This window comes from Oryzias latipes, chromosome 3, assembly GCF_053564925.1.
Source record: "Oryzias latipes strain Hd-rR chromosome 3, Olatipes_Hd-rR_3.1".
Classification (NCBI taxonomy): domain Eukaryota; kingdom Metazoa; phylum Chordata; class Actinopteri; order Beloniformes; family Adrianichthyidae; genus Oryzias; species Oryzias latipes.
Window position 1 is genome coordinate 37,145,835 of NC_136239.1, and position 22,087 is coordinate 37,167,921.

Sequence of the window (22,087 nt, forward strand, 5' to 3'; positions counted from 1 at the left end):
TGAAACTGCATCTTCTACTGATCCATTAAACAGCTCCAATGAGTGACTCTTTGTTAATTTCAGTTAATTAGGAAAGGAATTGTTTTTGTCCGCACATAATGTTCACAATCAATCAAAGAATGACAATTGTTATTTTCCAGAGCACAGGTGATCTTCATCAGTGCAAAACACATTAGACGTGTTTCACGGATTTCCTGTGAATAGATTAACTACTTAATGATCTCTTCTTGTACTTGTAATTAGATTTCCTTTAGCTGCCATGAAATGCAACAGCCAAGATGACAAACATCACTCCAGACGCAGAACAGGCGGTATAAAAAAACTGGTTACAGACTCATCAGCTGCTTCATCAGCTAATGTACCCGTAAATATCAAAGAACACAGAGATAGGAGGACTGGAAAAACAAACAGAAATGTATTCATCTTTGGAAGAAAAATACAAAAAAACAAAATTTTGAAAGCAGAAACAGAATAACAAGCAGTACTTCCAATACCATCTACAAACTGGAAATGTTAAATTATTGAAAAGAATATTTTCTTTATTATTACACCTTTAGGAAAATGACTAATAATCATTTTGTATCAAAAGATTTCACACAGTAGTATACAGAACATTCCTTGATTTTTTCATTGAGCTGGCATGGTCTCATGTCTCAGCATGACTCATTTATTCACTTAATGAGACACAGGCAGGCCAAACATGTACATTTTAATTAATCTTGGGGCTGCCAGGGCTCCTTCTTCAAACTAAACAATCCGATAATTGTAAATGGAAAATGTAAATAAGTTTACACGTCAAAGACCAGAATAACAACCCTCAACATACCTTTGGATTTTGGACATAATGTCATGGATGGCAGAGAATTTCTTATAGCTCAACCAGGACAAACAGAGGTTTTAGTGATCAGTTCGAGGACAAGAGAGAAATTGTTTTATCTGAACTAAAAAGTTTCAGTGTGTGAAAAACCTGGTTGTCTTTTTTAATAAGTTTTGTATTTTTTTTTGTTTTTGTGTCTTGCTCTTGGTTTTTAAAATTGGAAATTGTTTTTTTTTGTGTGTATATATGCATATTTATATATATATATATGTACACATACATACATGGATATACATATATAAATACAAAATGAAATCAACTGCTGACTTTATGAGATAGATGGTATTTTCCAACTAAAGCGTGCATTTAGCTCTTCGTAAATGAACTGGTGCTCAACATTGAACAGCAGAGACTGTGGATCCTATCCCAGCTTGACCTCTGACCGTCTGATGGTGGCAGAGTGATTACAGAGCGTCCCGATTAAACGTTTTGTGATTAAGAACAGCTGACTGATGCGTGAAAACGATCAGATTAATACTCTAACCGTCACCCTAATCTCACAACTCTCTGAACATATGCATATATTTAGAGATACTGCAGAGACATAAATACTGAAATAAAGAGAATATAAATAGACTAAATATGTGTTAATACTGTCTCTATTATAAACTAATATGAACTGATAGTATCTTTGAATTTTGTGCCTGATGAGGAAAGTGACATTTGGATGTATCCATGACAAAATCAGCCTGAAAAAATATCAGATTCTTTATTTATTGTCCGATTTCATTCTATTTGAAATGACAGAAAACTTTCTTTATCCCAATTTCATTCTGTATTTTATACAAAAAAAAAATCAGTTTGATTATTCAGATTTGTAGAGATAGTAAAAGCTGCTGAAAAAATTGCATGTTGACACAAGATCCAAATGATCAGTTCAGCTATCAGAAGGGACTTTTACTCAGCTCTGCGGCTTGATATTCTTTCTCTGAATGCTTTCTCGTGTAATCGCAGGAAAACAGAAGAATAGCCGGGGATGGGAACAGACTAAGGCTACAAGAAAAACAGAGAAAACTAATTAAAAGAGAGTGCTGGAGAAAGAGGAGTGTGTTGGCCTGTGACCGATAGATGAAGCCGCACTGAACCAAGGAGCGCAGTGGCATTAACAGGGCTCTAATGCTGTGTGCTTGCTGGGAAATGACATAGTCGTCTGGGTTTGCATGGATTTCTACAAGTATGTTAGGAATGCTTTTTTTTTTAGGCACAGGTTTTTAATGTATTAAAGTGAGTGTATATGTAAGGACTTGTTTGTCTGTGTAAGAAGTCCCTGTAATGCTGAGGTAGACGTGCATTCAAGAAAAACAAGCAAAGTCCATCAACTGTTGTGAGTTATTGTAGATTCTACCAAAACTCTACCAATCTCTCAGTATGTTGGGCCTTGGTCACATGCACCTGATGGTTTTTGGGTTGTAGACCCGTGGAGGGCCGTAGAGAGGAGCGGCCACATTTTAAGGGGAGCGCAGGTGTGTCTTGCAGTTCCCTTGAGACTAGCATAGCCCCCTCAAAGGACATCATGAAAACAGAATGTACCATTGTTGTGCATGTGGTAAGTGTATCGTGAAATATCTGTAAGGCTAATGGAAGTTGCACATACTTACGAGGTACAGGTCAGGCTGTTGTACGGTGCCCTTACGCCACATTGTAGTCGTTAAGGTGCAAGTACTGACCCCTTACTGACCCAGCATTAATCTCATATGCAAGGGGTGTGCACGTGATCTGTTAGTGAACGTATGATGTTCACACAAACTACACTCTGATTGTCTAATTTCCTCATTTCTAATAGTCAGGCTGCATGCAAGGCAAGGAGCGCCCATTTATCACAGGAACAGCAATCGCGACCCCCTTGTACTGTTTGCATGATTTTAAGGGGGGGGGGGGGGGGGGGGTCCGTATGACACACCTGCATCTCGCCTGTGGCTGCTTCCCCCTTACTTTACCCTTGCTTGTTGTATAAGTGTTTGCCACAACCTGTCACCTGCAGCATGTCTTTAGGCTCATTCAGCAACCTTGACCTTGACATTTGGTGCGGGCTACAATTTCCAATTGTAGACTAAGGCTGATTACATATAGTATCTACAACAGTAATACATCGACAGTTCCATGTGTTCTTGATTGCACTAAAGCTGGGATCAGGCGGACATCTCTGCAGCCCACCTCATCTGTTGCAGCTCTTTGGGGCTGGCAGTACATTCGTTCTGGCTTGCTCCAAGTTGTAATTACTTTTACCCAAACTCTTTTTTTTCTAAGACCTTCTTTCTGTTTCTGCGTCTTTTCTTTTCCTTCTTCCCCGCCTTTCTTTTTTTCATATTCCCCCTCTCTGTGATAAGATGGACTACTGTTTGGCTAATGCCTCGACCTGCTGAATTTCAAATAGGCCCCTTTGACAAAACTCAGAACTGTGGTATCTTTTTGTTGCTTCCTCGGAATATTAACGAATGTTGAGGCAGAGATAGCAGCCTCAAATCTTTCCTGAGCCACTTGTTGCAATTTAAGGAATAAAAACGGTCATTTGCAGTTCTGAGGGTTTACTCTGGGACTCCATTTCAAGTATGAAACAAGATAATGCTTCTATATTCTTGTAATAATGGAAGTGTAATTACTTTTTAAGAGACAAAACAAACATCTGCATGTTTCTAAGAGCAGATAAAAGTGAGGATTTTATCCCATTTAGCTGTCACTTTGAAGCAGAGTCTTTAGGAGGTTTTGACCCATTTGAAAAGTTTTTTAGTTTCCTCATCTGAGCTATAGGGATTGTTCATGTTCTTAAAATCATTAATTCATTCAACCACAATTTCCTCTCACAATAATTATAGTAAGTGTGGCTTCCACTGACTTTTCTGAAGGATTTTAAAACCTCAATTTGAAATTAATATTTTATGCTGAAACATGTATCCAGTAAAAGCTGAGCTTCGGCTTCTTGGGACATGCTAAGTATTTAATTAATCAATTACAGCAGTACAGCTGTCAGACATACAACCCTCTCCTACTGGGTCACAAAACTATTCTTTTAATCAAAATATTTGGGGGTTTATTAACAGTCATGAAAGAGTTTGTGTGCCTCATTAAGCAAAGTGAAATAATTAACAGACTTTTTTATTAACAAAAAGCTCTTTACCTTGTTGATCCAGGTCTCAAATGTTGCCACTTCAGTTGTCAGGAACAAATCTGAAAAAAGGAGAAGAAAGGGGGCAAATAATTAAGTGTGATGCATTCAATTACCGATACTTCAGCAATTACAAATCAAACAAACAGTGCCGGTGTTCCACACTGAGGCATCTTATCTGTCAGTGTACTATGCTGTTTTTCAGGCATTTCAAATGCCAGTTTTTTTTTTTTTAATAAAGGTAAATGGAGTGATGATTAAAAAGAGTATCATCAGCATAAAAATTGTAACACACATCACGTTTCCTGATGTTCAAAGTCCAAGCTTCTGAACAGAAGATGAAAGGCTCTGGTCCAAAGTGCTGCAGGAAACCGATCGGTTCTGATCAAATTCCTACATGTTCAGTCATTTTTTTTCTTAGATGCAGAAATGTTAAAGGCCCACAGAATGCTGATGAACTGATAGAGAAGAAGCTGAATAAGTCTGTCTGTGGTGTAACAGGGTTAAAAGAGCTTAAATAAGTGACGAGAAATGTTTCTTTCTTTACTTACACCCTCTCAAATAACTCAAAAAACTAGAAAAAAACAAAAGTGCTGTGACCCTTTATCTGACTGAGATCATTTTGACTAATGGTCATTATAACCCCCATTAAACAGAAGTGTAGTTTTTAATTTTTCAATTCTTTCCATTGTTTTTAAATGAAGGCAAAAAACTGTTTTAATTTTATTTTTCTAAGGAGTATATTTTTAATGTTGGTCATTCCAGATATTTAGATATTCTAGTATCTTCATGTTTGTGTTTAGAAGAGTTTTTATCTTCTTTTTTTCTGTTTAAAGGGAGTTTTTCTCTCCATGGTAGACTTTTGTGAGTTGGGAGTTTGGGAGTTAAAACATTAACAAAAACCCATTTATTGTTTTGTTTTAATTTTGATAATTATTATCACATGTTTTACATTATTTCTAATTAGTATTTAATAAGTCATTATTTAAAGGAAATGATCGTCCATCATGCTGTAATATTTTAAATCCCACAGATAGCACAAATAAAACCAGGTTTAAACATTCTTTTTTGGGAAAGTGTTTGGCTTAGTTAGTGAGTCTGAGTTAAATCTTATGATCTTTGATGCTATAGAACTCTATTGTTGGTGTCTTCCAAAGACGCACCAAACGTCCTCATAAACTGTTATTTTCTCTTTATGTTGCATTCACATTACATTTCTCCTGATCTTCGCTGCATGTGTAACTGTGGCTTTTCTGTCTTTGACCTGGATGGGCAAAAACAGATGGTCCCACTGTTTCAACTTCACTATTTCAATGGTTCTTCACAGCAGCATTGCTAATAAATCAATTTATGACCTGCTATAAAAGAAGACCTTTTAAGCCTTTGCTTCAGTTTCAGAAAAAAACTTCTTCTATGAACTTCAGCTAAACAAGCTAATTTCAGCTTTACTATGAGTATATGACACACAGCAATTTAAGGATCAAATAGCTATAGTCTGGTATTTTCAATTTTAAACTCACTGTTATTCCAATAAATGAAAAGAGCTTTTCATTACATTCTGTGCTACTGAAATGATGAAGTTTATGTTCCTGATTTCGGAGATCTTCACAATCAAACACTGAACATTTTCTGATAAATGCCCAATTAGTGATGTAATGGGCCTATATCATGCAAAACAAACTTTTTTGAGCTTTTAAGCATTCCTCACTAAAACAACCCCAAAGCGGTAATTTGATCCATTCACACATTTCTGAGTATTACTCTAAAAACCTGCTTTCTGAGCAGCAGCTCCTCCCAACCCACAAAAACATGAGGAACAGCCCCTTCCAGGTAGAGTCTGCGCTGCCAGCACCGCCCCCAGGCTAACACTTTCTCCGTGGAGCTAGCGGTGATCGTCAAAAACGCTTTTGTAAGGCACCGCAATGCACACATCCATCTTTGGAAAAGTTCAGATGTTGCTTGTTTTCGTGGGCGAGATGCAGACACGCTGCCGTCTCTAAGCTGATGTCATGAAATGGGCGGCACCCACAAGGAGCGAAAGGCGGAGCCTGAGAGATCGAGTCGTTGTACGTCCGAGTAGGAAAATAAACTGGGAAAATAACTCATATTTCATACTCTGAAAGGCTAAAGAAAAGATTGATATAGGAACTTTAAGGTCAGTGTTTAGTCCCCATAACTTTCATTCAACCTCCATCAGAATGTCGTTGTGTTGCACGTCAAACTCTGACAACCTGAAAGCCAAAAGGAAAATGATAAATCACTTTAGAGAAATATGTTTTTAAGAATTTCATTGACTTGTTGTTTTGACAGTTCTCAGCTTTTGTTGAATAGGTGGCTTCTTGGAGCAGCCTAGGGGAGGACCAGGTGGAAAGAAATAAACAGGAAACAGAGGGCTGAGGTTGCTCTAAGCAACAGGATTTCATTCAGCCTTCTTGAGTCTTCAGCCCCCAGTAATGCCTGTAGCTTACTCCATTGGAATCCTATATCCTCCACTTGTACTTATTTTGTGTGCTCTCGAAGCTTAAAGCCGCAAGGCGCAATTCTGAAGCAGTTTTTTGTGACTTTATATAAGAGAGTGTTTGCTTTCATGACTATGTTCTTTGGCTCTGCTCAAATAACTGGACATGAAATAAATATTGACATCGATCTGCCTTGAAGCCAGGAGCTATAAAATATGTTCTGCATATGAAAGCACCAAAAAAGTAAGAAAAAAAAAATCAAAGAAAAAATGCAAAAGAAACTCATTATTGTAACCTTTTTCACTGACATGCACAAAACACACAACCTATTAGCATAATTGATCAGGCATCAGGCTCATCAGGGTGGCTTTAGGGAAAAAAGAGAGAAAGGATTTTCTCCTTACGTGGTCTCGCTTTTTTGCTGATCTTATTTTCAGCGCTGTTTTTTTTCTATGTTTATTTGTTTTTACAGCACACTGATCTGCATCCTGATTGGTTGTACCCCTAGTCAATCAATCTCCTCCGTGCCATGTCTCCTGTAAAGAATCACTGCACGTTTGAATTGTTAGAGTTATGTATATCTTTGATCGCAATATGATTTTTGGTTTCATTCCACCGTACTGGACTTTTTGTATTAGAAGGTTTCAACTTTGAAAATTTAATCAATAGAGAAAAGTGTATAAAGTGAGGATTTTAGAGCCTTAAAACATCTGTAATCCTACTTTGCGGATTTTACCTATTGCATGTTATTTATGGAACATAACCACCACTATAAACAGGGGGACAGTGTCTACATATCATTATGTTTTTGGTTAGAATGGCATTCACTTGTTGTTACTAGACTTAAAAAATCTGTCGTGGATTTAGCCTCACTAATTGGAAAAAAACACAGCCAAAACAAAGACAAATAATAATATGCATTGGCAAATTGTACTTCCAGCCATATAAATCTGAGCTTAAACATGTGTTATCTAGAAATTGGATGGCATCAACGTGAGGGATGCCACCTGGTAGGGTAGGATCTCTGCTAGAAGATGCAATGATAATGTTGATTCATACTTTTTGCAGACCCAAAAACTAGTCTTCTGTCAGCTCATTTCTGTCAAAGCTACAGAGGGGAGATGTGTCTTGCAGAGTCACAAGAATAATGCTTGATTGGTTAAAATGTAAGTTCCGGAGGAGAGCTGCAGAAGGCAGCAAAGACCAAACCACCAACCAATGAGATGTTTTGATGAAGCAGCAAGTTTGGTACTGTTGATTCACACAATGCGTATATGCAGCAGTAGGAGAACTGAAATATTTAAATAGAACCCACCTTCAATTATGTAAATCTAGAGGGAAATTCAACAACAAAAAATTTCATGAAAATGCACAGTTTTTATTTGGGTTTTGTGGAAACACATTATTTTTCAAAGGGGATTTCAAAGTACTTAGTTCACTCTCCAGCAAAAAAAATGGTTTTAAACATCATTTCACAAAGGCAAAAACTGCTGCGTTCATATATAACGGAGAGCATGAACACACAAAGCTCAATACAGTTTTCCCACTTAAAGTATGTGCGATTCTTTTCCGTTGTGTGCATTCACGGTGGGTGGTGTGTTGATTAGCTTGGTTAATCAGCCAATCGGGCCTCTTAGACAGAATCCAGCCGTGATTGGCTGATTAGCAGCAATGCGGTTGTGTTAGTGACAAAGACACGGTGGATCAGAGAGATGCACACTGGGATTTTATCTTGTAAACACTTAAGGATGTCGCAGCGGAGCAATTTCATGACTTCTCTTTCTCCTCGCCTATTTTCTCTTTTTCAAGTGCACACGGAGAAAGGGCCCAACTTTTAACATTTTAAAAGACATTTAGAAAAATGTATCATTTTAATTCTGAATGTTAAATCAATGCAAATATAATCCAGAGGGAAAGTGTACAAAAAAGGGGGAAATTTATACCAAACACAAAGAGGTGGAAATGTTATATTTTGGTGTTTTATATCCAACCGATTTCTTAGCCTTTAATCACACTTGAATTGATTTCTTAAAAAATATCACATTGACAAATCTAAACCTTTGTGCTACCAACATTTGTTTCTGTAATTTGTAATACAGGGATGTTGTTTCAACAGGTTTAATGTCTACTAACATACAGTAATTTATTTTCATATGAGTTCTTTTTCTGAATTGTTTGCCAAACTGAAGCACCTTCAGAACCTTTTCTTCCCCAAAGTTTTAGTCTTCTTTGTCACTTTAAATTCCAAGATAGTGCTCTTAAATTGTAAAAAAAGTTACGACAGGCAAGTTCTCTGCGCATTTTTTGGGCTGAAGAAGAAGTCTTTCGTGCGGATCATTTTATAGTTAGAACAGTTAAACAAGCGAAGTTCAAAAGTGAAGATTTAAACCTTCTGCAATAGACGATTTATCTTCTGGAGACCTGGTATTTTGTTTTTTACATAACCAACAAACAGGAGAGTTGTGGAGAAAGGGAAGGCTAGAGTACAGCTCTAGTAGGAGCTAGACCGTTGAGAAAAAGCATCAGTCTCCATGAGCTCCTTGAAGAAGCTCACAAATATAAAGCAGTATAAAGGCAGACGCTTCATTTGGTATTCACTCAGGAGCTCTATTGCAAATCACTTGATTAGTCTCTCAGCTCTCACAACTGCCTAATAATAATTCAACAATATGTGAGGTATACCTTTGTGGCCACACATAACACTCCTGCGTAAACACACAAACATCCAAACCCACTCGGCTGATTTCAGCACATTATTCAATGTCAATGAGGGTGCATGTGAATTGCGTTGTCATCAGGCTGCTATCCAGCCAATCATCTACAATCAGCTTCTCCTTTCATGCTAATAGATTAATTACAAGTGTGCCTGTTCCTAATAACAGGCTTTGAAAATCTCAAGCTGACACAGCTCAAGTGTGTGTGGGGAAAAACTCTAGCTCAGTGTAAACAGCATCTTATGACCATATAGAGAAATGTAACGCCTGCATCAGAGACATCAAGACCTGGATGACAATTAATTACCTCCTACTAAACCCAGAAAAAACTGAGGTCATTATACTAGGTCCCAAAAGAGATATGCTCTGTCTGATCAGATAGTCTCCCTGGATGGCGTAAGTATAGTCTCCAATTCCACAGTTAGAAACCTTGGGGTTTTATTTGACCAGAATATATCATTTAAGGCTCACATATCCCAGGCTTGTAAACCTGCATTTTTTCATCTGTGCAATATAGCAACGATTAGAAATTTATGATCTAATAGTGATGCTGAAAAGCTCATCCATGCGTTTGTTACGTCTAGGCTGAATTACTGTAACTCTTTGCTAGCAGCGTGTCCTAAAAATTCCAAGTCTTCAGCTTGATCAGAATGCAGCAGCTTGATTGTTAGCAGGAACTAGCAGAAGAGATCACATCACTTCTGTGTTAGCTTCACTTCACTGGCTCCCAGTTGGATCTAGAATCAAGTCCAAAATCCTCCTTCTAACCTCTAAGGCCTTACATGGTATGGCCCCATCCTCTATTAATGATCTCATAGTGCCTTACCAACCAGACAGAACACCTTGCTCACGAAATACAGGACTGCTTGTGGTTTCTAAAATTTGTACGGTTGGAGGTAGAACGTTTAGCCACCAAGCCCCTGTCTTATGGAATAAGCTCCCAGCTCATGGAAGAGAGGCCGACACAGTTTCTACATTCAAAGTTAGGTTTAAAACATTCCTCTTTGGACAGGATTATTGCCAGACTAGCCAGTAATCAAAGAATATTTAACTCACTATTAACATGTTTGAATTCAATTGAATAACAACAACAATTAGTTGTTAGTAGGCTGCCAGACGTTTGAAGCTGGGGAAAGTATGGTGCACTGGGGTTCTGTCCTCTATTCTCATCTCCTCTCCTCTATTCTTGATCATTTATTTATCATTTAGTTCTCCATGCCTCTGTTTGGTGCAGAGCGATTCGTGTATTGTCCTTCTGGGGGAGCAGGAATGATTCCAGCTTGATCGTCCGTGCTCCTGTATTTGGCTTTGGACCTTGCCTCTGACTTGTCTTGCCCCCCCAGCCGCCCCAACTTCCTCTGGATTAACCCCATCTGCTGGACAATTTAAAAATGTAGTTGTAGAGTTAGATATGTTAATTATTCTCTAAGAGTTCTGATACATCACCATCCGTCTTGGGAGAGGATCCTTCCTTCATGTGGACATCCCTAAGGTTTCTTCTTTTTTCCCCCGGAATCATTAATTTTTTAGGAGTTTTTCCTTACCGCGAAGGAGGGTCTAAGGCAGGGGTGGGCAATTCAAGGCCTCGAGGGCCAGTGCGTCTGCATGATTTCCCTTGCCCTACTCATGGCTGATTACCTGGTTCAGGTGTGTCCAGCCAATCAGAACATGCCAGAGCAGGCTATGTTGGAAAACATGCAGGAATGCGGCCCTCAAAGCCCACCCCTGGTCTAAGGGCAGGGATTGCTCAGTTTAGTTTAGTCCGTTTAGTTTACTCTAGCCTTTAACTATTGATTTCTATGACTTCATGTTCTTTATTATTTCATGTTTACTATGCAATTACCAGTATGAAGTCCATTGAGAGAACTATTGTTGTAACATTGAGGTATATAAATAAAATGGAATTGAATTGAATCTTATGATGCTTTGGGAGACATGATGCACGTTTTTGACAAATGCCAGAGCAATGTCCCTGCTTGAAACTTACTGATATCAACAAGTAACAAGTAAGGACAGGTGTTTGCTATGGATGGAACAATGATTATGGAGACCCCATTTAGTGCTATGACCTGTCCAGACTGTCTCACATCATAAACTTCACAGATAGAGAACGACTTCACAAGGTCAGACCTGCAATTTGTTTGGCTTTCCAAAAAATAAAAAAAGTTTAATTAAAGAGAAATAATCCAAATTGTGATACTCAAAATTACACGGCTTTGGGCAGGGGGTGGAGATAAAAAAAACAGGAGATCCAGAGAAAAGGTGAGTGGTCCTTGAGTTATTCATAGGCTCTCCATCAGATTTGTTAAGGGGATTGGAAGCAATTTAAAGGCCTCTGCTGGCTGTTTGACTACAGCAGTGTTATGCCCTCTATTCCATTATATCTAGCTGCAGTGGGTGGATAAGAGCTAGGCCTCCTATTAGCCCCTGTATAAACAGACAGGGTGAAGCTAAAAAGATGCTATGCCTCAACAGAGAAAATAGTCATGAACAAGCAGCAGGTAGAAGCAGTCAGGAGTCATCAATCAGTTCTTTTTGCATGTTTTCCATTTATTACCATGGTGCAAAATAGCATTGTTTCTGTGCCTTCAAAAGAGGTAAAGTGGGGGTAATCAATCAAATGTCAGAGCCAATTTCTAATTTAGGCCTTGTAGATGTAATTATGAATAAAGACTGGCAGCTGAAGTACTCAGTCATCACTTTAAATTGGCCAACAAGTACTGTTAGATATTTGCGGAGACCAAACAGCAAGGGGACACAAGATATTTTTAAATGGCTTCAAAGCTAATTAAAAAAATGTGTGCTGACAAAACTACAAAGTTGATTTATGGGCTACAATTTTTAATTTAAGGAGAAAAAGTTGCATGACAAAGAGGTATTTCTCCAGTTTAAGCACACAACAAGGTCCACAAATAAAGTTAAAAAAAAATTGTATCAAAAGGACCTGAGAATCTCTATTGTCTGGTACTGTGGAATTAAATGTGCTCTTTGATTTGTGCCATAGATTTGATGTTTTCTGGCATTTTTGTTTCAGGAAAAAACTAAACAAACTATAGTCAATCCTTCTGGGTTAATGCATTCCTTCCAGACCTCATTTTCGTTGCACTTTTGGGGCATTTTTGACTAGTTAAAGGTTCAAGAAAGAAGAAAAATGGCTGGAGAGGTGGAAAGGGAATTATAGTCAAGGTATAAATTATTAGGATAAATGTCACACTCTCTCTGTGGTATTGTTATGAGGCCTTAAAGTGCACAATATACAAACTTTTAATGGATTTTGTAAAATTAAAATGTCTGAAGCTAAAAGAAGTATTGAACATTTCAGTAATCAGATCAGTATTAGAGCGAAAAGCAAGAAGTTGTAATTTTTCATGCAACACAATCTATTTACTTTTTAAGTTACAGATTTGAATGCATTTTTGAACCCTAAAGTAACAGTAAACAATTAAAAATGTTTGATGCAAATGTCACCAGTGGAGTTGCTGCAACACATACGCTAAACAGTTTACCTTAGAGAGTTTGTTTTCACAATTCCTTCAAAACCACCAATTTCACATCAATGCTGCAGATTATGGAAAGAGAAAAACATTAAAAGGTATTTAAAAAATTAAGTTTCTGCATCCACCAGCTTAATCTGCAAACAGGCAGAAACTGATGTAAACACAGCAAACCCAAGGTGCTTTGCAAGATGAGCAAGAAAACAGTCATGAGGCCCTCCAGCTGAGAAGTGAAACAGAGAACATTAAATAAAACGCTGCTCATGAAAGCAGAAATAAAACATAACAAAATAATAGACTACAATGATGAAAGGTATGAGGGCTATTTGGTACAAATGCTTTAAATTTGGTAAATTCCAAATGAAAAGAAATGGGACCAACACAGACCCTTGGGGGACTCCATACATAATTTGGTCAACCAAAACACATTTCTGATGAGGTTTACTTTTTTTAAACTAACTGAACAACCACATTTTAAATTTTAAAATGCTTCCTTCTCTCAAGGCCACACCAACAGTAAAACTCGTCAGGATTTGCTGAACATTTGCTTTTGCACTATTTGGATTGTTGGTAAGGTGGACAAAAAAACTATACTAATAAACACTGTAACTGTTTCAAATCCTTTGTTTTTCATCCTAAGAGGACCAAAAACTATGGAAATGTTACCAGGCTACTTCTTCAGATACAGCTACATTTGATAACAAATACATCAATTCAAACTCATGGATAGAAAGATGCATGTAAAAGAAAAAACTTATTTGTGTCAGTTGGACTACTGAGCACACACACACAAACACACTATTGGTATGTTGATGTGGGAGGAAGTTTTAGTTTGTTTTCTTCATTTAACCACATTAAATCTCCATAAAAAAGCATCTACATCCAAATGATAAAGAAGATATTTTAACACAAGTTTAAGAGTTACAGATTTTCTTCTACTATTCTACACATTGAGTAGGGCTGCACGATATGAGGAAAACTTGCGATATGCGATATTAGTGATCAATATTGCGATAACGATAAATTTGCGGTAAATAAACAAATAGAAAAATAAACAAAAACATCATTCCCATTTCATTGCAACAGTTTAAAAATTATACTCCAAATGACCCTCATCGACATGGGGGACAAACGTCAGGGTGGCTAACCCTGGTCCTCAAGAGCCTCAACCCTGTCTGTTTTCCAATTCTCCCTAGACTGCTCGATAATGATAACCAAAATCAGGTGTGTTCAGTCAATCAGGATGTGAAATCACTTGAGTCAGCCAATCAACAGCAAGCTGGTTAAGGAGAGCTGGAAAACAGGCAGGGTTGAGGCTCTTCAGGACCAGGGTTAACATAATAGGCCTCCATCTGATTGGTCAACAATGGGAAGGCGTCCATCTGATTGGTCAAAGCATAAAGGGATTTATTTGATTCGTTAAATGCTTCAAGCTGCTAGAAGATTGTTTTAACACATTTTGGGTTTGCGATTTATTGCGATATTCGCCGTCTTTTGCGATATGCATATTGCAGAGCTGGATATTGCGATAACGATAAATTTGCGGTATATTGTGCAGGCCTAACATTGAGTTTCACTGTTCGGACCACTTGTTAATGTCCTGCTACTTCTGTCAAACTGAAATGGGTGACTAATTGATCAAAACCTAAAAATAATTAAAAAAAAAAAAAATCTGGAAAGTTGAAGATGAACACAACAACTGTTTGATAACAGTCATTACTCAATAAGCATAGTTAATTTAATAAAAATTCACGTGAAGCTTTAAATCTAAAGAATACACCCTTTCTTTAGCACAGCTGTAGATCCCGATTAAACGACTGTTATTCCATTAATTATGTATTTTTTAAAAATCATTTTGTTGAAATATTCACCTCAGCTTTTTTATGTTGAAAATGTTTCATGCACACAGATACTCAGAGTATTAGACTTTAAATAGTGGGTATAAACTCTGAAGGCACAAACATGATTAAACAAAACACATGGTGGTTGAGGAGTCTGAATATGACATTGTTTTCTTTTTTGCAGATTAAAGTGATTGATGAAACAATTCATTTTTTTATTTCTAAATCTTCCTTACATTCTAACAGCCCACCTTCGTTCTACCTTCTTTCTGCAGCCAAGAGCCTTGATAGAAAACACCGTTGTTGCACCTCTAAAAGGCCTTGAAACATTTATTCCAACAGCCAACATCTTCTACATCACTGTTTTATGCACAGCATCTTTCTATGCTTTTAAATTGTCACCTGAGTCACTAACATCAGTATCAAGTATTGTTTTTATTTTACTGGAGCGTGATAAACCTAAAAGTACATTTAAAAAAGAAAGATATCAGTGCACCACCCTGGGATGAGGGCAGCATTGGGAAGTGCGACCAAATGAGCTGCTGAAATGCAGGGAAGGACACAGAAAGCCAGGAGAGACAGAGCCAAGCCTCCTTGTTCTTCTGTCCCTGAGGGCATTATTTGTTAACCTGTTACCCAGCAAACACGCTGCGACTCCTGTCCTTGCTCGGCTGTCAAGAGGACACACATGTAGAGTCAAGGCGGCAGCACAGACACAAAAATGTGATGTATCCTCTCTGGGCCGTGAAGAGGGGCTAAAGCCAGGACACACAGCCAATAGATCGAATTGTTTATTGCAAGGGCCTGGAGGACAAACGTTCTGTTTGTGCAAACGTGTGTGAGAGAAATAAAGTTCCAATAATGCTGACAAAAATCAAGAAAAATAGGAGATTTGATCTTGCTTTTGGTCCTGGTCAATCTAGTCAAACTATGAAGCCTTTTTCTTCCGAGAGCAGCACACAGTGCTTTAGAGAATTCAAACATTTTTCAGATTTAAACAACAAACCGTGTACAAACATGTGTTTCTGTTATAAGCCAGCCAGATAAGTGAAGACCTCCATGTTTGGCTGCATCGATTTGTTCTTTTCGTCTTTAACCTCCAGACTGCTTCATTCCTCAGCAGGATACAAGGAGCGCCTTTGGCATTTGGAGGGAAATGTCACAGGCATCGGCAATGAAACAGATACTCCGAGTCCCACTGACACTCATTCACTCTGAAGAGGTTGCAGGGAGGTGACACAACAACGTAAGTCTAGAAATAAGTATATATCCGATGAACTTATGACAACTGTCTGTTTAGTAAAATAAATACCAAGATTTTAATCAATCAAATCACAAAAAACATCCAGAATGAGCAGCAATTTTAATCAGATTGTTCAAACACAAGACCAAGCCACCTTCTGCATGGGCTGAGGCTTTTTAGCACGTGTGTAAAAAAAAGCCACCTCAAGGTTTCTCCATCAGAATGTAAAAAATGTAAGCAGAGAAAAGCAGCCTAGTGCTGATATGCAACACTTTACAGTAGTGAAATACTACGCAAGTGAAGTAAATGCTAAATCAGCATTTGATAAGCATATCGGTGCAAATGTGATATAAAAAACTCCACTTTTTCGACATCAGAATCAGCCACTTCTGGTAGATCATATGAATGATTGAGACGTTGTGTGTTATTTAGGCAACGTCTCGGGTGTTAACGGGTTGATGATTTGGTGCAACTAAGGCCTCATCAGGTCAAGGCAACAATCACTCATCGACCTGGAACACAGTGACATACCTTTTTGCTAAAATCCCAATTTGACAAACTTAGTCAGGCTGATGGCATCTGTCATTTAGGCCGCCATAGTTTCTGCGGGAGTTAGCCAACAACCTTTTTTCTTTTCCAGTTTACTTTCAGTAAGTGGCAGACATTTCGGTCAACAGAGTCAAATCATATTACGCCGCAGACATTTTTTTCCACCAAGTAAGCCCTGGACTAAAACAGTGCATTTGTTTGTCTACAATATCATGTAAATGCTAGATGGATTGTGCACCAATGTCACCGCCATCTCAATCAAATGGATGTTTAAGTCACTCTCACAAAAAAGACGAGTGTACACTGAGAACTTGGGGAAGTAGAAAACCATCGTACAGCAGAAAATCAATCTAGAGGAATGATTTTCCAAGGTCTAAGTGACACGAAGCAGTTCCTGGTTTTGTTTAGTCATTAAAATATTTGACAGTTATTGGCTGTTGCTAACGTTAGCAATTAGGTTATTTAGCTCTCTGAAAGACGGGAATGTCTCTATGATCAAAAAGCATAACATTACTGACCTAATTACTGAGTTATTGATTGGGAATATAAAAAGGTTATTATTACCATTCTAAGTATTGGCATTTTTACAACACAAAGATCAAAAACCTCGGATATTAGATGATAAACAAATTTGTAGTCATCATTTTTTTTGTAAAAAACAACAACAACAAGACGTCTCAGACTTAAAGCTGCATTTCTTTACGTAAATAATTTGCTCCGACTAATGTCCAGGTAATAGAGCAATAGTAATAGCCTCAAATCTATATATTACATGTCTATGCTGTCTGCCACCGTTTTAGCAAATGTGTTGACACACAATAGAACCACAGAGTTTCTCTTCCTTAAAAAAACATTTAAAACAGAAAGGAGAGCACAGAATGGGAATTTGATTGATTGTTCCACTAAAACTACAGATTTTCTTTAAGGAAACATAGTTTAAAAGAAGCTTTATCAACAGAAAAGGGACTGTGTGGGGTTTAGGAGCAGGGGCCTGCAGCTTTTAGTGTTAGCAAAACCATTTGGTTCAGTTTCTTACTGACCCAGCCAGAGTAACAGAGTCTCACTTTCCCTCTCAGAAAAATACAGTTTATGTTTTTGTGGCTATTTTGTCATTCGTCCATCCATTTTCTAAACCTGCTATTTACCTTTTGAGGTCTTAGGTCTGGCGGAGCCGGTCCCAACTACTGTTGGGGGTGAAGGCGGGGTCCACCGTAGACGGGTCGCCAGTGTGTCGCAGGGAAAACACACTCACAAATGCACAACTAGGGACACTCAACCAATCGACTTATAACACGTTACAGCGTGAGGAAAGCTAGTGCGCCCGGCCAGCTTTGAAATATTTACAATATTTACATTATAAAAGATTTTTTTTCTAAAAAATAACAATTTTACATTTTTTACTCTTGACAGCAAGATATAAAGAAGTTTGTATTATTATGATGTGGCTGAAACTTCATCCTTTTTCTGCTTTTACTGTAAAATAAGAAGGGCTAAAAGAGTTGGTTGTGACTTTGGAGAACCCTGATCTATAGCATCTGTTATAAAGCAGAACTTTAGAGTCAATGACACTTCAAGAAATCAGGAAAATAAAAGATGATACCAACAGTTGAGGAGAGTTGCTAAAGGGAATAGGGATATATTTTGTTTGCTAACTGCAGCAATAGATAGATATAAACTTTATTAATCTCCCAAAGGAGAAATTCAGGTGTCCGGTAGCAAAACACACAACCACACACAATAAAAACCAGTAAAATGACAGTTCACAAAATAAAATATCAATTCATATCCGGCAGGTTCATTAAACAACCTGATAGCTGAAGGGACAAATGAGTTCTTAAAGCGTTCTGTCCTGCAGCGCAGTGAAAGGAGCCTATTACTCCGTGTGCTCCTCTGACCAGACATCGTGTTGTGCAAGGGATGTCTGGGATTGTCAGGGATGCTTTGAGTTAGGCCCTCATCTTCTTCTGCAGCACAGATCCCACAGAGTCCCCCCTCCTCCCGATCACAGATGCACACCTCTTTATCAGTTTGTCCAGTCGATTGCAATCCCTTGTGGTCATGCTACCAATAGAGACTGTTTATTACGTTTCTATTTTTATTTACTTTTGACTAGCATAACTTTGACAGTAAAGAATGAACAAACAATCCTCGAACAAAGCCACCTGAAGGTGCTGTTGGAAAGCCAAGCCTCCTCCGAGTGTCTCCTGGCTCGCGTGGCCTCGTCCTCTGCCACAGAGAAGCAGCAGACTGTGAAACTAGCTTTTGCGGACCTGCTCAAAGCTCACTGACATGATTTGCTGTGGTGTTGAGAGATGGGGCAGATGAAAACCGCTGAAGAAATATTTTCAGACCGCATCCTTGTCGTGAGAGAGAAGATGTGTGAGCTGCGAAACCGCATCCGCACAGTCAGAAAGATCGAGAGCCCTGAAACCTTCTCAGGAGAAAATGATGGAGGGCGTTTTTTCCCCAAACCCACGGCCGCCTCAAAACGTTTTGGGGAACGGGAGAGCGTCGATTCAAATGCTGGCTCCACGGTTGCATATAGAAAATGACACAGGTGCAACCACACTGCCGTAAGCTTCAACAATATTAAATGCTTCATTAATCTCCCACAGACCTGAGCGAGGCAATTAATAAACTCCCTGACAACCTGATGTCAGCTTTGATATGTAGACCACACACACACAAACACAATGCAGAGTCCAGACCAGCAAGAAAGAGTGGAGCTTTGCAGAATAAATCCATCTCTAAGCTAATATGTTGCCCCTTACAACAATGTGTGCCTTCCACCCTGATCCATCAAAATGGCTTATTCACGAACATGGCAAAACACACAGGCGCAGAATGAAGCGATGCTATTCCAGGACGGAATAATCTTCTAAAACCATTACAGGGAACAACGTAGGTGCAGGCGCTATGAGGAGGATTATCACTGCAACACACACACACGCACATTTTCCATCTGCGTTTGGCTCATAACACTTTCTTTATGCCGAACATGTGTCTGCGTAAATAGAAACTGCGGCTGGATCTATGGTGACGGGGATCAGAAAGCTCATTTTCAGGACTGGAATGAGGTGTGTGTGCGTTTTTCTGGAGCGCCAACACCAAAAGCAATGTAAATAATAAACATAACTTGGACTGTATCCGTTTGGTATAGAAAATAAATATGCCAAAGGACCATGTTATTTTTAAATGATAAAAAAAAAAGTTATAAAAATACTAACGAGGTTGGAACTGATTGCCAAGACGACCTAGTTTGTGTTTCCAGCGACGCGAAGAATAATGGCCAGGGAGCATTTTGACTACAATGGCAGATGCAGTACCAGGATAGCATGGAAGCTGAAGGGAAAGTTTGAAACTATAGAAATTTAATTTTTTATCTCCTATAAACAGATTTCCGGGAGTCACAGATTGCTCCTCATGTGTCCAAACAAATTAAATAATCTCAAAAAAGACTGAATACTACTTTTAAAGACGCACTCCAATGAAAATGGTGTTTTTAACTTATTCTTGTGATATTTTTCTCATGATGGAGGACACCTGTGAAGAAAATTCAGCTTAAACTTGAGTTTTGAAATATTTCTTGACTCGAATTGTTGTGAATCAGGAGCAGATGAAAAAACGCCGTTTGAAAAGTAGCTTTTTTGTGACGTAGAAAATTCGCTGGGAGGGTCACGAGCGCCCAGCTCCGAGCTCTCAGCAACGGGGAGGGGACGGGGGAGTGAGGTGGCTCCACCCCAGCAGTCCCACCCACACCTAAGAGGTGAATTTCTGATGTCCTAGAAAAAGACACACTTTTAGATTTTGGCTAAAAATGGCATAATCATAAATGAAAGACCGCTTTTTAAAAAAGAGGGGACAATTTTAAATTTAGTCAAATAAATAAAGGAAACATTCATGAAAGTCTACCATGATGAGAGGAGCTGCTGTTGAAACACAAGAAGAGGCTGGGCACTCTCCCTCCTTCTTTCCACGTTCCACCACCCATTTTAGAAGAACATAAACACTCACCTGAGCACAGGTGTTAGCTCACCTTTGCACTAACAGTTTGCATGATTGAATGACTGAAATATTTCACACTAGTTGGTTTTAAGGCATAAGTATGCGTGTGAACACTATCTGTTTTGTGTACATGTCGACAGGTGGACATTTTTGCAGCTAGCAGGTGTGTTTAATACATTTGAGTGTGTGTGTGGACAGGCTCCGCCCCTTTTTTTTTTTTTTTACTACATTTGAACCTTACCATAATGATTAACAACCAGTAAACTTGTTGCTTTATGCTGCTTCATGGTCTTATCCCCCTTCCCTTCCTATTATCACCCTCCTACCCCCCCCCCTCTCTCTCTAACGTCCCTCTCTCTTCTTCCCTTCTTTCCTTTTCCGTCCGGTCCAACACCAAAGATTTTCAGACATGATTGAAATTACCGGTAATAAAGTTTGGCCTCAATTACAAAAGGGGTTTATTCAGACATACCTTTGGTTTGTCTGAAGATTAATAACCCCTCTTGTTAAAGTAAAATATGTCCAACACAAGAGGCCCTCAGCTTTCATCTGTCTGCCCAGCTGTTGGACAGGACAAGTTAGAAAAAAAAAAAAAACAAAAAAGAAACACAAGAAGAGGACAATGCAGAGAGAGTACAGGAATATGTCACATGCTGCGGTAACTTGCAAGCCACCAATAAAGCAGTAATGAGGCCCTGACATTGGCCAGGAAACTATTCCCGGCCTTCTTCCTCCCCCCTCGCTGGCAGGCCTGATGTAGTGGGGTCAGCTCGTATAATATCATGGAAGCGTTTACAGCAATGACACGGACCGGGCCAGATTGGAGTCGTGACACCGCGGTGAAACGGGCCTTGTCCTCCTTGAACCACAAGAGTAAAACACTTCACGCTCGCTGTTCAGCAGAGGACCTCCATTCTAACTGCAGTAAAAGGCGACGCTGCAGACATGTGTAATATGTTCCACTTGTGTGGTGCCACCATCCAGGAGTTCCATTACATTTCAGGGCTTTTGGGTTTCTACATTTGATTTTGGCTTGTTGGTTTCATTTTCACCCTATTGAATGCTAAGTTGAACAAACAGAAACCTTGTCATAAACAAATCAGGTTCTTTAAATTACATCTTTTTTGTTTGCCTTAACTAGTGAGGCTTTTGGTTGTTTTAGGTCAACTCTGTTATCGCAGTTATTTTATTGTTTTTTTTTATTTACATTTTTTTTTGTTTTTCAAGTTTTTGGCTGCTGTTAATTGCTGCTAACCAAAATAGACAAACAAACCAAAGAAAAGTCAAATAAACTTTAAAACCTCTCCAGGGTAATCATATACTGAGTGGAACTTCTAATCATGATATTCATATATTTCATTCCTGATCATTTTGATGACACCTGAAAATTGTTTGTGCGCCTTATGAGTGAAGAATCTAAAAAAGATGGATAACTATTGGATTTGTTAAAAAAAACAAAAACCTACCCAGCCTTTATAAGAAGGAAACAACCCTTTAAAAGAGCTTGTTTGTGTTTTTGTAGCACCCTGTTTATGGAATACCACCTGTTTTTAGTAAAGTACCAGTAGTTTAATTTTAGTAGTTTTTTTTTTTTTTGGGGGGCCCCAGGGTGGAGCAGTGGTTAGCGCTCTTGCCTTACCCCTGGTTCAAGTCCCGGCTGGGCACCTGACAAAGAACATCAATGGGGGAGTTTGCATGTTCTCTCTGTGCATGCGTGGGTTTTCTCCGGGGACTCCAACTTCCTCCCACCTTCCAAAAATATCCTTCATAGGTTAATTGGTTACGCTAAATTGTCCTCAGCT

The 22,087-nt window shown here is 38.7% G+C and overlaps 1 protein-coding gene across 2 annotated transcripts in view; it reads right to left on the reverse strand.

The window, feature by feature from the left end:
• Positions 1–22,087, reverse strand: part of itfg1 (integrin alpha FG-GAP repeat containing 1) — a 159,142-nt gene that overhangs the window by 130,119 nt on the left and 6,936 nt on the right. For both annotated transcript variants that reach the window (XM_023953696.2, XM_078944681.1), the window contains exon 7: positions 3,993–4,042. In XM_023953696.2, the coding sequence (XP_023809464.1) occupies positions 3,993–4,042 (50 nt within the window). The remainder of the gene's footprint in view (positions 1–3,992; positions 4,043–22,087) is intronic.